General features: G+C 42.1%; 1 protein-coding gene across 3 annotated transcripts in view; it reads right to left on the minus strand.

Moving 5' to 3' along the window:
- The window catches only part of dock8 (dedicator of cytokinesis 8), a 120182-nt gene that overhangs the window by 82476 nt on the left and 19272 nt on the right, over positions 1-18434 (minus strand). For 2 of the 3 annotated variants that reach the window (XM_041901428.2, XM_041901427.2), the window contains exon 2: positions 1903-2017. In XM_041901428.2, coding sequence (XP_041757362.1) covers positions 1903-2017 — 115 coding nt within the window. Of the gene's footprint in view, positions 1-1625; positions 1648-1902; positions 2018-18434 lie in introns of those variants that run through there. The other variant, XM_041901429.1, reaches the window with a different exon arrangement.

The raw sequence follows: 18434 nt of genomic DNA on the forward strand, positions 1-18434 counted from the left end.
TCAGTCTTCCCAGCCTGGTGCAGGTCTAAAATTTTGTTTCTGGTGTCCTTTGACAGCTCTTTGGTCTTGGCCATAGTGGAGTTTGGAGTGTCAAATAAAATAAAATTTTATTGGTCACATGCGCCGAATACAACAGGTGCAGACATTACAGTGAAATGCTTACTTACAGCCCTTAACCAACAGTGCATTTATTTTTTACAAAAAGAGTAAAAATAAAACAACAAAAAAAGTGTTGAGAGAAAAAAGAGCAGAAGTAAAAATAAAGTGACAGTAGGGAGGCTATATATACAGGGGGGTACCGTTGCAGAGTCAATGTGCGGGGGCACCGGCTAGTTGAGGTAGTTGAGGTAATATGTACATGTGGGTAGAGTTAAAGTGACTATGCATAAATAATTAACAGAGTAGCAGCAGCGTAAAAAGGATGGGGTGGGGGGGCAGTGCAAATAGTCCTGACTGTTTGAGGTTGTGGACGGGTGTCTTTTATACTGATAACAAGTTCAAACAGGTGCCATTAATACAGGTAACGTGTGGAGGACAGAGGAGCCTCTTAAAGAAGAAGTTACAGGTCTGTGAGAGCCAGAAATCTTGCTTGTTTGTAGGTGACCAAATACTTATTTTCCACCATAATTTGCAAATAAATTCATTAAAAATCCTACAATGTGATTTTCTGGAAAGAAATTCTCAATTTGTCTGTCATAGTTGACGTGTACCTATGATGAAAATTACAGGCCTCATCTTTTTAAGTGGGAGAACTTGCACAATTGGTGGCTGACTAAATACTTTTTTCCCCACTGTACCTATCCAATGTTTTTAGGTCTCTACATGAAGTAGGTAAGGGAAGTGACAAGGAGCTGATTTGGTACGGAGCGGTGGTAAACACAAGCGAGGTAAAACACTTGACTACAGGAAGTGACATCAACAAGGCCTCCACCAATCATCTCGTGTTTCTAGAGACAGAACCCCACCACACACACAAGCAAGTGTACACTCTCACAAAAGTGGGCACGCACAGACAAGCGCAACACACACACACACACACGTCATCCATCATTTTGGAAATTATTATTAACTAATAACAATACTCATCATTATAAGTCCTAAAAATAGAGATGAATCATAACAATAATCATCATCCCACACATCTGCCTGCAGCTCCACTGAGCTCCTCCACTGATGATGCACCATGGGAAAATATCAACATGCAGATTATGTTATTAAAAACCGCACTCCCGCATTGCAAATCCACAGATATTACATATTTGCCAGTGTAAGCTGGAAGGTAAGCAGGCTGTCCCATATTTTTTATTTATTTTTTGTCATTTAGCAGACGCTCTTATCCAGAGCGACTTACAGTTAAGTGAGTGCATACATTTTCATACTGGCCCCCCCATGGGAAACGAACGCACAACCCTGGCATTGCAAGCGCCATGCTCTACCAACTGAGCTACAGGGGACTACAGGCTCTCTACAGTAGCCTGAGCCCTGACCAATTTCCCAAGCAGGTTGGACATTGACCATAATAATAACTAAGGGATGGGCCAACTCTCCCTCCTCTGGCCTAGTCAGCTGACAGAGACATATCAAAGGGCTGAAGCCTAAAGTCAGAGAGATATGGAGAGACTTACAGTAAATCCTGACGCCTTAAGCCTGTCAAATATAGAGAGGTATTAGTGCACTTAGTACGAGAGAGAGCGAGTAGAGACAGAGAATAAGTGAGGGGTCACAATGTCTGGTGGGACAAAATCCCTCTTTAGGATTACATTTTTAGGCCTACAGCACAAAATACTGTCTGAGAGTCTCACTCAGAATCCATCTCCTTAGGGTAGCTAAATATTATACCGTAGTGCTATTTGCTGCTACCCATGAAAAGGTACAGTTAGTTGTGGTAGTACTGTAACTCACCACGGTGAAGCACACGGAGGCAGATGTGTTGGAGCCATGACGACTGTGTTGCTTGGAGACCTGAGGGGAGCCATTCGTCCCACCAAAGTGTCTCCTGATCTCAGCAGACGAGTGTCTGAAACAGAGGAGAGGAGAAACTCTTAGAGACCAAACAGAGATGATCAAAAAGGTACCTGAGAGAAAGAGTGGACACGTATTGAAAAGGTATAAGTACAAAGGAGAGCAGGCAGAGATATTTCAGGTGATCTTTTCAAGGGGCAGCATGACTCAGTCATTATGGTAAGGGTTAGCGTCGGTCACTGATTGAGTAAAAACATCCTCAATTTTTCCCCCCCTCTATCAAATTCCTCCCTGGTTATGAGAGTCATTCAGACTACTGACGAAAATACAAGTATGGGAGCTCCCCTGTGTGAAAAAGTAATTGCCCCCTTACACTCAATAACAGGTTGTGCCACCTTTAGCTGCAATGACTCCAACCAAATGCTTCCTGTAGTTGTTGATCAGTCTCTCACGTCGCTGTGGAGGAATGTTGGCCCACTCTTCCATGCAGAACTGTTTTAACTCCGTGATGTGTGGGTTTTCAAGCATGAACTGCTCGTTTCAAGTCCTGCCACAACATTTACATTTCATCTCAATTGGGATTAGGTCTCGACTTTGACTAGGCCATTCCAAAATGTCCAATTAGTTGCTTTTTACCAATTTTCATGTAGACTTGATTGTGTGTTTTGGATCATTGTCTTGCTGCATGACCCAGCTGCGCTTCAGCTTCAGCTCACAGACGGATGGTCTGACATTCTCCTGTAGAATTCTCTGATACAGAGCAGAATTCATGGTTCCTTCTATTAAGGCAAGTCGTCCAGGTCCTGAGGCAGCAAAGCATCCCCAAACCATCACACCACCACCACCATGCTTGACCTTTGGTATGATGTTCTTACTGTGGAATGCAGTGTTTGGTTTTCGCCAGGCATTACTGGAACCATGTCGTCCAAAAAGTTATACTTTTGAATCATCTGTCCATAGAACATAGAAGTCTTGATGATCATCCAGGTGCTTTTTGGCAAACTTGAGTCAAAAGACTGCTTTTGGGATACGTGTCTTTAGTTGTGGACACTACATCACCGCACTCCCTCTCTTGCTCCTCAACTTTGTAAGTCACCTTGATTTTGCACCTATAAAAATATTTAGCGAACTCCATGACAGTAGCTAAAGCAAGGGGCTATAGTAGCACACAAGTAGACTACAAATGCATGCTGGGCCGGACATGCCCTGAGCTCATGAAGTGAGTGCTACTGGAGCGAAATTGGAGCAGACGAGAAGGCCAACGCTCCAGCCTTTGGGAATCTCGCTCTGCGCTCCAGTCAAATTTGGATCGCTCTGCTCCTCGCTCCACTCCAGCTCCACTCCGCTCACATACTCTGGTGTGCAGGCAGTTCAACTGGGCTGCACACACACACACACACACACACACACACACCATGTTTTAAGATGACCCCAATCATTCCTGTCCCCAAGAACTCTAAGGCCCCCACTTAAAGCTCTCGACCTGCTCCACTGCAGCCCTGTCGATGTTGAGTAGGTCGAGAGCTTCAAGTTCCTCGGTGTCCATTTCACTAAAGACTTAAAATGGTCCAAACACACACACGACAGCGGCTCTTCCCCCTCAGGAGGTTAAAAAAGTTTGGCATGGGCCCTCAAATCCTCAAAAAGCTCTACGGCTGTACCATTGAGAGCATCTTGACTGGCTGCATCACTGCCTGGTATGGCAATAGCACCGCACTCGATTGCATGGCGCTACAAAGGGTGGTGGGGACAGCCCAGTACATTACAGGGGCTGAGCTCCCTGCCATCCAGGACCTCTATATCAGGCAGTGTGGAAAAAAGGTCCGGAAGATCGTTAAAGACTTCAACCACCCAAGCCCATTACTGTTCTCTCTGCTTCCGCATGGCAAGTGGTACCGGTGCAATGATCATGCTGTTTAATCAGCTTCTTGATATGCCACACATTTTAGGTGGATGAATTATCTTGGCAAAGGAGAAATGCTCACTAATAGGAATATAAACACATTTGTGCACCAAATTTGAGAGAAATAAGCTTTTTGTGCGTATGAAATATTACTGGGATCTTTTTTTTCAGCTCATGAAACATGGGACCAACACTTTACATGTTGCGTTTATATTTTTGTTCAGTATACCTCCATCACTCCAGTATGGAGTATCCCTGCACATTGTAAATATGGTATTGGAACTGACCCTGTATACAGTACACTTACTTACTTACTTATTGTGTTCTTCATATTTGTTCTCATTTCATGTGTTTTTTCTAGTATTACATTGTTATTGATTATTGCATTGTTGGGTTTTGAGTTTGCAAGAAAGGTATTTCACTGTACTTGTGCATGTGACATTAAAACTTGAAACTTGGAGTTGGGAATCTTTGAGGGGCACTGCCAAATGGGTCAGTCTAGCACAGTTTATAGTTAACCTCCAATACCATTTTGTCATCTTTCCTCTTGTGACTTGAGTGTGAATTTGGACAAAATGTGATGTGTTTACCACACTGTATGGTGTATGTGGCTCTGGGCTGTGGCTCTAACTGGTTGGACTTCGCTCTGTGTTCATTTGCATGCTACTCTCCTCCCACCTGCCTGCGTCTCGCCCAGGTCCTGAACTTCAGAGCCATGTGGCTGCGGCTCCTCCTAACAGGCTCAGTGACCACATGGAATGAGACTAGGCGAGAGAGAGAAAGAGAGAGAGAGCACGAGAGAAAGCAAGAGAGAGAGCTCCTGTTAAAATAAAAAAACTTATTTGGGTAAACTACGCAGGAGGAGGCATGGCATAAAACACTGATAACACCACTGCTCCAGTGGAGAGTTCGCCAGGAGAGTTGCATATACTGAAGAGTACAAGGGCCATTCTAAGAATACCTCTGGTATTCGCCAAACCTTTATGAATGTCTAAGGAATCTGAGTCTGGACTGGATGTTCCATGGGTTGGCAAATATACGTACAAGACCAACTGTAAACATACAACTTGGAGTTAAGGTGTTACGGCTAGAATCAAAATAAGCCCTTATACAAAGCCATGATTGCATGCTTGTACAGTATATTTTTGTACAGTATCCAACTCAACTCATCATGCGTACATACTGTATCTTCTACTGTAGTTTTTAACAATTGCTGCTGAGGTTAAACCTAACATTTAATAACAGGGGTGGAAAACAAAAACACATGCATGTGTCTTCTGACTCAAGGACAGACTGTGTTGTGGTTGGTGTATATTGAGCTTTACTCAAGGCCATAAAGTCAGTCGTCAGTACTCTCATAATTCAACAGCCTGAGACAGACTTCTAAGACAGCCCCTGCCCTTTATACAGTAGCAGACTACCCATAACTACTCTGTCACATTCTGTCAACACATGGCCTCTCCATCTCCATGTCTCCCATTACTACACTCACATGATTATAAAGACAGCAGGCAGACACAACTCTTACCAGGCACATAGACACACAAACTAACCACCTACACAACTCATACCAGACACACTCTAGGGCTGGGTGATATGGCATAAAAATCATATCCAGATTTTTTTCTAATTTATGGGCGATTCATGATCTACAGTATATCTCAATTTTTTAAATGTTTTCCCTAAATAAGCGTTGTTGTACAATTAAAAGGTCAACTACACTGCATTTGAAACAGTCAGCAACAATCTAATGAATTCAGGTATTGTGGTTATACCTAGGCTAAATATAAGCCTTCCACAACCATAAGACCCACTAATAATTTAATTATTTTATCAAAATAGTCGGTCTATGAAAATGCCCTTTGTTACAAATTCAACTAGAACCATGCATAATGCACATTCACTAATAATGACTAACTTCTTGTAGCAGGCATTAGGCTATAGAAAATGAACACAGGTCTCATCAACAATCTCGAGTCATCGTGCTAGTGATTAGCCAGCTAATCTTTTATTTTTATAGTTTTCTTTCACGATATAACAACAATGCAATCGAATTACATTTGGCATTAAACAATAACGTCACAGACATGAATATACAGTGCATTCGGAAAGCACCCCCCCCACACACACACACCCACCCAGCCACGCCACAGCCCCACTCCAAAACGGACCAAATTAAAAAAACGTCCTCATCAATCCACACACAACACCCCACAATGACAATGCGAAAAAAGCTCCCCAAACCTGTCCCCGCCCCGCCACCATGGGGCACCGCGTGCAGACCGACGAGGGAAAAAAACCAACCTAATCCATTCTAGAACAAGCCCCCCCCCCCAATAACAACTATTACAACAAAAGGAAAAACTAAACAAACAAAACAAACTACCCTCCCCTACCATTCATCTATGTATGTCTGTAGTCTATCAGGCCATTACATATTGTTCTCTTTCTATCGCTGAGTGAAAATGTCCCCAGATGTCAGAAAAGTTAGAGTTTACCATTCATTTTATAAATCAATCTTTCATATGAAGCTGCTTCTGCCAAGGCTATATACCATTCCTTATATGAGGGAGGGTCCTTCTCCCTCCAGTGTCTCCTCATGACTATTTTGGCTGTGGTTAGAGCAACTTTTAGCCAGTTTAAATATGAGCTTCTCAGTCTATCAATATCCTTAGTGATATTCAGTAATAGTAAAGCAGGATTTACAAGTATTGTGGTACCCAGAATATCCCCAATCTTTTCCATTACCTTCTGCCAAAAAGTATGCAAGCTTGGACAGTTACAGAACATACGGATCATGTCACCTGTACTTGACTGACATCTCCAGCATAGGTTGGATTCTATCAAAATAGGCCAAATAGATTCTATCAAACCTATTCTGTCCAATAAATCCTATTGAACACTTTAAATTGAATCAGCTTGGACCGGGCATCTCTCATAGGGAGGAGCATCTGTTGTACTATTATATTCCATTCCTCCTCTCCAAATGTTAAAGTATTTTTCCTATAAGGCCTTTAAGCCCTTATAAGTTCCATTAAATCCACCTATTAAAAGGTGGTTATATATAAACCCTGCAGTATGTGGTAATTTGCAAAGGATTTCTATCTTAACACATATCGGAATGTACTGGGAATGTGTTGTTATTCTGTCCTACCTAAGCTGGAGATATCTCCAAAAGTCTTGTTTCTGTAAATTATACTTGGCCCTTAGTTCTTCAAAAGAGGTAAATGTGTTCTTGATATAGACAACCAATGTTCTTTATCCCCTTTCTATACCAATGTTTCCAGAAAACCATGTGTCCCCCGATTTTCAATTTAGGGTTGTTCCATAATGAAGCAGAGCTTGTCAAGAAAGGTGAAGATCTCTCTCTCTTATGAATCTGACTCCATATATTTTTAGTATGGGACATTATTGGATTCTGCAGTCCCACCTTTTGTTGACTCAAATAATCTGATGCTCTGAATGGGGCATTACGTTCATCTTCCATGTCCACCCAAATTGGCCAAGTCGAGTTCTAAATTAAGAGAGAGCCTATTTGGGCAGTTATAAAGGCTTATTGATATAATTGCATGTTAGGGAGCTTTAATCCTCCCTTCTCAGTGTTTGCCTGTAATCTCGCTGGTTTCATCCTGGCCCTTTTACCAGCCCAAATAAACTCAGTAATAATTTTATCTATGGATTTAAAAGTAGAGACAGGTATGGATAGTGGTAACATGCTGATGACGTAATTCAGTTTAGGAGCTATGACCATCTTTATAACCTGTATCCTACCCCATAATGAGATTTGTAGCTTATCCCAGCTCTTAAACTGGAGTAAAATTTTGTTCAATAATGGATCAAGTTTTTCAGAAATCATGTTCTCTAGACCAGGATTTAAAGCGATCCCCAGGTACCTCAAGTTTTTAGGGACCCATTGAAACCTCCAGCTGAGGAAGTCATTTCTCAGACAATGTTTTGATAGGGACATTACTTCAGATTTGGTCCAGTTTATTTTATAGCCCGATATCACTGAAAATGCATTTACTAGGTCCAGTAAAGGAGATATGGAGAGTTGGGGGTCTGACATTAATAGCAATATGTCGTCTGCATAAAGCAGTAGTTAATTCTCCCTACCTCACATATTAACCACTTTCATTGACTGATGCAGCCTAATGGCTTCGGCTAATGGTTCTAATGCAGGGGTGTCAAACTCATTTTAGCTCAGGGGCCACATGGAGGAAAATCTATTCCCAAGTGGGCCGGACCGGAAAAATCATGGTATATATAACTTAAAAACAACAACTTCAGATTGTTTTCTTTGTTTTAATACGATCAACATACAACATAAAGCTGGAGCCTGAGGACAGTGTGTCCAAAATAGTACAAGCACAACATCACTATTAATCATAAAACACGTCAAGTTTATTTGAAAATTCTAAAGAAAAAGAACATACAAACACACAATGCCTCAGTGATTAACAGAACTGTTTCACAGATCACAGAACTATATCAGGGTGTCATTTCTCAGGCAGAAATGTAGATAAAAATAATGAAATCATGTTCCCAAAACAAGTGCAAGAACCACAGAGTCAAGAATAGGTTAAATATACAAATAAAATAAAATCAATTAAAAACAATAGCACATCAACATAAAAACATATAAACATAAATCTGAAAGCGTTGCTCAAACTCCCGTAACAGTCCCGTTATTTTATCTTTGAACCGCTTCATGTCTGCCACATGTTGGGTCGCGCACACATTTTTCAGACAGGGGGAAGTGAGCTGCATCACCACCGGCAAGTTGCGTCTCCCACAATGACAGCTTCAACTTGAAAGAACGTATGCTGTCATAATACTGCGTGACAACTTTGTTGCGCCCTTGCAGCTGTTTGTTCAAGTTATTCAGGTGCTCTGTAACATCCACCATAAATGCAAGGTCCTGCATCCATTCTGCGGAATGAAATTCTAACACTGGTTTGCCCTTTTCTTCCATGAACTGTTCAATTTCTTCTCGTAAATCAAAGAAACGCCTCAGCACAGCACCTCGGCTTAACCATCTTACCTCAGTGTGGTATGGCAGGCCATAGATGTGGTCTTTCTCTCTGAGAAGGCTGTCAAACTGACGGTGATTCAGGCTTCTGGATCGGATGAAATTAACAGTTTGGATGACCACCTTCACGACGTTATTCATCTTTAATGACTTGCAACACAAAGCCTCCTGGTGCAAAATACAGTGAAAAGTCAAAAAATCACGTCCTCCATTTGCAGATTGCACTTTCTCTCTGAACTTTGTCACAACGCCTGCTTTTTCCCGATCATTGAGGGCGCACCATCTGTAGCCAAGCTGACAGCGCGGGACCAGTCCACTCCGACCCTGTCCAGCGCGCCGACGAGTGCGGTAAAAATATCAGCTGCTGTCGTTGTATCTGTCATCGGCACCAACTCCACGAACTCCTCGGTGACGGTCAATGTGTCATCAACTCCGCGGATGAAAAAATGGCCAGTTGTGCAACATCTGTAATGTCCGTGCTTTCATCAATTGCAACCGAAAACGCAATAAATGACTTTACTTTTTGCTTCAACTGGCTGTCCAAATCCACTGAAAGATCGGAAATCCTGTCTGCAACTGTGTTTCTTGTCAGGCTGATATTTGCAAAAGCCTGCCGCTTTTCAGGGCACACAATCTCCGCTGCCTTCATCATGCATGTTTTTACAAATTCACCCTCACTAAATGGTTTTGAAGCCACTGCGATTTCATTAGCAATGAGGTAGCTAGCTTTCACTGCAGCGTCACTGATGTCTCGGCTGTGAGTAAACACAGACTGCTGTTTCTTCAGACCCGCCAACAGTTCATTCACCTTCTCTCATCTCCGCTGTCCTTGAAAGTTGTCATATTTGTCGGCATGAAGACTCACATAGTGGCGACGAAGGTTATATTCTTTCAGCACTGCAACATGCTCTGAACACACCAAACATACAGCTTTCCCCATTCAATTCCGTGATTAAATAGGATTACCATTTTCTTGGAACACTCTGCACTCTGCGTCCACTTTTCTCTTTTTTGACAGAGACATATTGGGGCAATGAGGGTGCCAAAGCACATAATGTTAAAAGTAGAAGCCGTAATAAATATCGCGGGCAAAACAAAGTAGCTCATTGGCTGCACGTGCTTGACCTACTTGCTCTGCCCCGGTATAAACAGTTTGCTTGCTTAACACAATTGCTATTGCGCCATCCAGTGGACGCAATTGGAACAGCAGTTTATTTTATTGAAAGATTGCAGCGCATTTTTATACTTTACAATTATTATTATATTTTTATTTTTTTATCTCGCGGGCCGGATTAAACCCGTTTGCGGGCCTGATCCGGCCCGCGGGCCGTACGTTTGACACCCCTGTTCTAATGCTATAATAAATAGGACAGGCGAGAGACAGTCACCTTGTTACGTGCCCCGTCCTACTGAAAATTGAGATGATCGTAGTCCGTTAGTGACTACTATGGATTTGGGGTTGTTGTACATAAGTTGAATAATATTCTGAAAGCCCGGTCCAAATCCAAATGTGTTCATAGTATAATGCAGGTAGTCCCAGCACACCCCATCAAAGGCTTTCTCTGCATCTAGGGATAAGGCTGCCACTAAAGTATCCAAATATTTTGCCTTCCAGATGACATGCAATAGGCGTCTAAGATTATCAGATGAAGTTCTGCCTTTCACAAATCCCACCTGTTCTGGATTTATGATTTTCTTAATGATATGATTCACCCTCATAGCCAGAAGTTTTGTAAACAATTTTCCATCACAATTTATCAAAGAAATTAGACAGTAGCTCCCACACTCATGGGGATCCTTTCCCTTTTTGAGGATTAGGGTGATTACTGCATCACTCATAGAAGGTGGGAGCTCACCTGTGTCAATCGATGTGTTCAATGTTTTCAATATTTCTGGGCTAAGATGCTCTGCAAACCTTTTATAGAAATCACTGGGTATCCCATCCAACCCTGGAGTTTTCCCACTGGGTGCTTGTCTTTTAGTTTCGGTCAATTCCTCCAAAGTAATAGGGCGATCGAGCCAATTCCTGTCTTCCTCTGTTAGTTTAGGAAGGTTCACATTCTGAAAGAATGCCTCTAAAAGGACCATCTGAAGTATAAAGTTCCTGATAGAAGTTTTGAAATATATTGTTTATTTCTTTATGATTGGTAATCAGTTTGCCTGTCTTATTTCTGATTCCACCTACTTGTCGATCTGTTTCTCTAGATTTCAATTGACTGGCCAACAGTTTTCCTGCCTTTTCACCTGTTTCGTACCATCTCTGCTTCAGCCTGTACAGGGAATATTCAGCTTTTTTACTGAATAAAGTATTCAGCTCGTATTTGGTTTTCATCAGATTTACCAGAGAAATGTTATTAGGATTGGACCAATATTCCCTCTCCAGCGTTTTGAGCTCTGTTTCAAGTTGATCAATTTTCTGTTTATCTAATTTCTTAATAGTAGCTGATCGTTGTATCATTACTCTGCGTATGTAAGCTTTAAAAACTTCCCAGACATATACTTGTTTCGCACTATTGTTGTTTGTTTCAAATACAGTGGGGGAAAAAAGTATTTAGTCAGCCACCAATTGTGCAAGTTCTCCCACTTAAAAAGATGAGGCCTGTAATTTTCATCATAGGTACACGTCAACTATGACAGACAAATGGAGGAAAACAAATCCAGAAAATCACATTGTAGGATTTTTAATGAATTTATTTGCAAATTATGGTGGAAAATAAGTATTTGGTCACCTACAAACAAGCAAGATTTCTGGCTCTCACAGACCTGTAACTTCTTCTTTAAGAGGCTCCTCTGTCCTCCACTCGTTACCTATATTAATGGCACCTGTTTGAACTTGTTATCAGTATAAAAGACACCTGTCCACAACCTCAAACAGTCACACTCCAAACTCTACTATGGCCAAGACCAAAGAGCTGTCAAAGGACACCAGAAACAAAATTGTAGACCTGCACCAGGCTGGGAAGACTGAATCTGCAATAGGTAAGCAGCTTGGTTTAAAGAAATCAACTGTGGGAGCAATTATTAGGAAATGGAAGACATACAAGACCACTGATAATCTCCCTCGATCTGGGGCTCCACGCAAGATCTCACCCCGTGGGGTCAAAATGATCACAAGAACGGTGAGCAAAAATCCCAGAACCACACGGGGGGACCTAGTGAATGACCTGCAGAGAGCTGGGACCAAAGTAACAAAGCCTACCATCAGTAACACACTACGCCGCCAGGGACTCAACTCCTGCAGTGCCAGACGTGTCCCCCTGCTTAAGCCAGTACATGTCCAGGCCCGTCTGAAGTTTGATAGAGTACATTTGGATGATCCAGAAGAGGATTGGGAGAATGTCATATGGTCAGATGAAACCAAAATATAACTTTTTGGTAAAAACTCAACTCGTCGTGTTTGGAGGACAAAGAATGCTGAGTTGCATCCAAAGAACACCATACCTACTGTGAAGCATGGGGGTGGAAACATCATGCTTTGGGGCTGTTTTTCTGCAAAGGGACCAGGACGACTGATCCGTGTAAAGGAAAGAATGAATGGGGCCATGTATCGTGAGATTTTGAGTGAAAACCTCCTTCCATCAGCAAGGGCATTGAAGATGAAACGTGGCTGGGTCTTTCAGCATGACAATGATCTAGCCAGCCTAGCCAGTCTCCAGATCTCAACCCCATAGAAAATCTTTGGAGGGAGTTGAAAGTCCGTGTTGCCCAGCGACGGCCCCAAAACATCACTGCTCTAGAGGAGATCTGCATGGAGGAATGGGCCAAAATACCAGCAACAGTGTGTGAAAACCTTGTGAAGACTTACAGAAAACGTTTGACCTGTGTCATTGCCAACAAAGGGTATATAACAAAGTATTGAGAAACTTTTGTTATTGACCAAATAATTATTTTCCACCATAATTTGCAAATAAATTCATAAAAAATCCTACAATGTGATTTTCTGGATTTTTTTTCCTCATTTTGTCTGTCATAGTTGACGTGTACCTATGATGAAAATTACAGGCCTCTCTCATCTTTTTAAGTGGGAGAACTTGCACAATTGGTGGCTGACTAAATACTTTTTTTCCCCACTGTAATATTGTAATGTGTGTTTTAAGGAATTCACAAAACACCTTGTCCTGTAAGAGGCTGGTGTTCATTCGCCAACATTTATATGTTTCTCTTTCTTCTCCTATTCCAACAGTGAGATCAATGGTTGCATGATCTGTCATAGCTATCGTTCCCACACTGCAAGCACCCACTTTATCTATGAGAGAGTGTGAGATCGGGAAGTAGTCTATGCGTGAATAAACAGTGTGCCTATTCGAAAAGAATGTGTAATCACGAGCGGTTGGATTGATCAGGAGAGCCTCTCGTCAGAGAACGCATTTATTTTGAGAAATTGCAAAAGATGACCTTTTCATTAAAGACAGGATAAATATTTATTTTAGTTTCTAGCAAGTCAAGCTAGCTTACACAGAGCAGCTAACGTTAGCTTGCTAGCTAAAAGCTAGGTTGAAGTTACTGTAGCTACTACACCTAATAATTATCAAACATGTATTATCATTACCATCACAAGACACTTTCCAGAATTTAAACGGGAGGCTACAGTCATATAATATAATTGGCTTAACAGCAAAATGTTGAATTATTCAACATTACAATTTAAAAAATAGTACTCATTTACAGGATTGGGTAACTGTTTGTTGGATAAAAGCGACTGCTAAATGGCATACATTATATTGTTTATAAAGTTGCTAGCTATCCCATAAAGCCATCACCGAAAACCAATTATTTTCATCTTGTTCTGTGGTTTGGTAACTTCCTGTTCTATTGACGGACTCTGACCGGACTGAAGACAACGCAAAGTTTGGAAAAATTAAAAGTATGCAGCATGCGTTTCGCAACGGAGCCTTGGACGCAAGGTGGTGCTGCGATGCCACTCTGTTGTGTACGGTCCCCATTGAAATTAATGACTTGCAGTGGACTGCAAATTTGGAATGTGTACACGCCGTTAGGTCTGAAACGCGTTGCACTTTTATCAACTTCCATTGTCCTCCAACAAGAGTTCCTGAATTCTCTCTTCTCTCACGTGATGTGAAATGAAACAATGTAGCGACTTTCCTCGCCGTTCAAATATCATACAGATGTAACAACAGCCAGAGTGCTTGCTCCCAACGGCAAAAACACAATTGTCATACAATGAATTATCTGGGTGAATATTTGTTGATGCGCACTAGTGCTACCAAATAAAAATGTCAGTTCGCACTGCAAAATATTTAGGAGCATATGCGACTAGGATGGTCACAAATTAGAGCCAGGTACACAGCCACCTCACTAACTCCATACACAACTCTACCAGATACACACACCCACTCACTAACACAAGGAATATACAGACAGGCACATTAACTATACACTCCATACACAAGGGCCGGGGTCAACAAAAGTGGTTATCCAAGGTCAAGAGTTTGTTTAAATAGAGAACACTGTAAAACACAAGCAGACTACTCCACATTTCAAAACACACACAACCATATGTGTGCATGCACACAAACACACAAAAACACACAATATGGCCTGATAAATTGAGACGAGCCAACATCAGCATAACTCTATTGAGAAACACAGGGGCCCAAAACTTCCTGAAGTAAGTTTTAGTGAAAGGTCAAAGCCAGTCAGGCCATGACAGTCAGCCCAGCATCCAGCATGGTTTAATTCCCTCTCATTAAAGGGGCAATCCGCAGTTGTAACAATAACATAGCATACTCCCTGCCTCTGTTTCAGGGATGGGGCTGGAGAAATATAACCACTCTCAAATTCATACAGAGCTATGGATCCAAGGACTGACCATCCATGATATCAAAATGATAGTTTTAACCATGTTATGACTGAGGCTATACGGTGTTTGTTTACATATACTTTGTTGGGGTACGACAGTTGAACTAAGCTCATGAGGCATACAGTGGCTTGCGAAAGTATTCACCCCCCTTGGCATTTTTCCTATGTTGTTGCCTTACAACCTGGAATTAAAATGGATTTTTGGGGTGTTTGTATCATATGATTTACACAACATGCCTACCACTTTGAAGGTGCAACATATTTTTTATTGTGAAACAATAACAAGAAATAAGACCCCCCCCCCCAAAGTCAATACTTTGTAGAGCCACCTTTTGCAGCAATTACAGCTGCAAGTCTCTTGGGGTATGTCTCTATAAGCTTGGCACATCTAGCCACTGGGATTTTTGCCCATTCTTCAAGGCAAAACTGCTCCAGCTCCTTCAAGTTGGATGGGTTCCGCTGGTGTACAGCAATCTTTAAGTCATACCACAGATTCTCAATTGGATTGAGGTCTGGGGTTTGACTAGGCCAAGACATTTACATTTTCCCTTAACCCACTCAAGTGTTGCTTTAGCAGTATGCTTATGGTCATTGTCCTGCTGGAAGGTGAACCTCCGTCCTAGTCTCAAATCTCTGGAAGACTGAAACAGGTTTCCCTCAAGAATTTCCCTGTATTTAGCGCCATCCAACATTCCTTCAATTCTCACCAGTTTCCTACTCCCTGCCGATGATAAACATCCCCACAGCATGATGCTGCCACCACCATGCTTCACTGTGGGGATGGTGTTCTCGGGGTGATGAGAGGTGTTGGGTTTGCGCCAGACATAGCGTTTTCCTTGATGGCCAAAAAGCTCAATTTTAGACTCATCTGACCAGAGTACCTTCTTCCATATGTTTGGAGTCTCCCACATGGCTTTTGGCGAACACCAAACGTGTTTGCTTATTTTTTTCTTTAAGCAATGGCTTTTTTCTGGCCACTCTTCCCTAAAGCCCAGCTCTGTGGAGTGTACGGCTTAAAGTGGTCCTATGGACAGATACTCCAATCTCCGCTGTGGAGCTTTGCAGCTCCTTCAGGGTTATCTTTGGTCTCTTTGTTGCCTCTCTGATTAATGCCCTCCTTGCCTGGTCCGTGAGTTTTGGTGGGCTGCCGTCTCTTGGCAGGTTTGTTGTGGTGCCATATTCTTTCAATTTTTTTATAATGGATTTAAAATGGTGCTGCGTGGGATGTTCAAAGTTTATAGCATCTGTCTTGCTTCACAGAACCCAAATCACAATGTACAGTGCATGTGTTTTTACCCTGTTAACGCCATAGCTCCCCAGTGGACAAAACTAATATCATGCTGTTGTGATTTCAACTAAGTGTGCCAGAGAATAACAGATTTTCTCAGACAAACTATTGTACCGAGTTACATTTTCTTTTTCTTTGGGGAGTCACAGCAGTTCAGAATTGGTAAAGAACTTCCGAGTTTTAATCACGTAATAATTCATAAACCAACTAGATATCAGTAAAAACACTATAACTAATTATTAGGTCTACCTTTATTTGTTACTTTTCTAACTTTCATTATCCTCCCTCGTGAGGGAGAGAAATTAGAAAACATCTTAAAGTAAAAGAATTTCAAGGCATAGGGCAATGTTTCTTAAACTTGCACAAGGCAAATAATTTATCCAAAACTAAATATAAGTGTTGATACTGTATTAGTTGGCAGGAGTCTTAAACAGTATTGTGTTAAGTATTTCTAATACCTTTAAAGACTTTTTCTGGTAGATGTTTTCTAATGGTTGGAAAATGTATATATGCTTTAATTTCAACAACAAAATAATAGACTTAGGTTTAATTTGACACCAGAATTGACATGCTCCTATGAACTTCAGATGTTGGTGCTCATGAGTCCTTTACATGGAAATGCCCTTAGGGTAAGGTGTGCTGACAGGAAAAAACTCAGTATTTTTGCCATGCCAGGCTGCATACTATGTGGCAGGCCAGCACTTGTGTGTAGTGGCGTAGTGTGCCTTTGAGCATTTCTGGATCATTCTGTAGCATTCCTCACTGTAGGCTATTATCGCTCACAGCTATGCTCATGCTGTCAGGCTCAGGGCCATCAGATAGCTAAACCTATAATTTAGCAAAGGGCCCAGTCATGATCACTGTTGCAACCACCCACACGCCGGTATTACCATTGAGTCATTATTTTGGAGCTCGGTGATCCTTTGGGTGCATCTCAATAGTCTAAAGTACCTTCCTCTCCTCGACTTCCCTACTTCATTTGCATTAATCTGAAAACATGGGCATGGAGGAAACTATATAGATACCTGATGCATTGCCCACCAGGAATTGTCTTTCACCCATCCAGTTTCTTAAAAAAGTCAGTTCAGGTGAAAGAGAGCAGATGGGAAACTACTTTAGACTATTGAGATGTCCCCTTTGTGTGTCCCACATACAGTAGCCTCCAGCTGCAGACAAAATTGGTTCCAGTCAGTCCTATCAGTGGCATCAGAGCTCAGCTTCCTGTCCAGAGGAGGGTTGGGAGGAGGGATAAGACCGACACAAACACATCAGATAGCTGGCAGGATACTTTTCCCATGATGCCCCAAGGAGAGAGAGTGGAGGATGGAATCTGCCCTGAGTGAGAGTGAGTAGAGGGTCCAGACCAAGCATTTAGGAGGGCCCCAAATCAATACCGGTCTGCTATCCTACCACTCAAAGTATGATGCTTATTTGCAGAGTTTAACTGACAACATCCAGTGTAGACCTAAGAACACTGTCTACAGTCGTGGTCAAAAGTTTTGAGAATGACACAAGTATTGCTGCTTCAGTGTTATGAGATATTTTTGTCAGATGTTACTATAGTATACTGAAGTATAATTACAAGCATTCCATAAGTGTCAAAGGCTTTTATTGACAATTACATTAAGTTTATGCAAAGAGTCAATATTTGCAGTGTTGACCCTTATTTTTCAAGACCTCTGCAATCCGCCCTGGCATGCTGTCAATTAACTTCTGGGCCACATCCTGACTGATGGCAGCCCATTCTTGCTTAATCAATGCTTGGAGTTTGTCAGAATATGTGGGTTTTTGTTTGTCCACCCGCCTCTTGAGGATCGACCACAAGTTCCTGGCCATGGACCCAAAATGTCGATGTTTTGTTCCCCGAGCCACTTAGTTATCACTTTTGCCTTATGGCAAGGTGCTCCATCATGCTGGAAAAGGCATTGGTCGTCACCAAACTGTTCTTGGATGGTTGGGAGAAGTTGCTCTCTGAGGATGTGTTGGTACCATTCTTTATTCATGGCTGTGTTCTTAGGCAAATATATGAGTGAGCCCACTCCCTTGGCTGAGAAGCAACCCCACACATGAATGGTCTCAGGATGCTTTACTGTTGGCATGACACAGGACTGATGGTAGCGCTCACCTTGTCTTCTCCGGACAAGCTTTTTTCCGGATGCCCCAAACAATCGGAAAGGGGATTTATCAGAGAAAATGACTTTACCCCAGTCCTCAGCAGTCCAATCCCTGTACCTTTTGTAGAACATCAGTCTGTCCCTGATGTTTTTCCTGGAGAGAAGTGGCTTCCTCGCTGCCCTTCTTGACACCAGGCCATCCTCCAAACGTCTTTGCCTCACTGTGCGTGCAGATGCACTCACACCTGCCTGCTGCCATTCCTGAGCAGGCTCTGCACTGGTGGTGCCCCAATCCCGCAGCTGAATCAACATTAGGAG

The sequence above is a fragment of the Coregonus clupeaformis genome, chromosome 16 (genome assembly GCF_020615455.1).
Source record: "Coregonus clupeaformis isolate EN_2021a chromosome 16, ASM2061545v1, whole genome shotgun sequence".
In the NCBI taxonomy this organism is placed as follows: domain Eukaryota; kingdom Metazoa; phylum Chordata; class Actinopteri; order Salmoniformes; family Salmonidae; genus Coregonus; species Coregonus clupeaformis.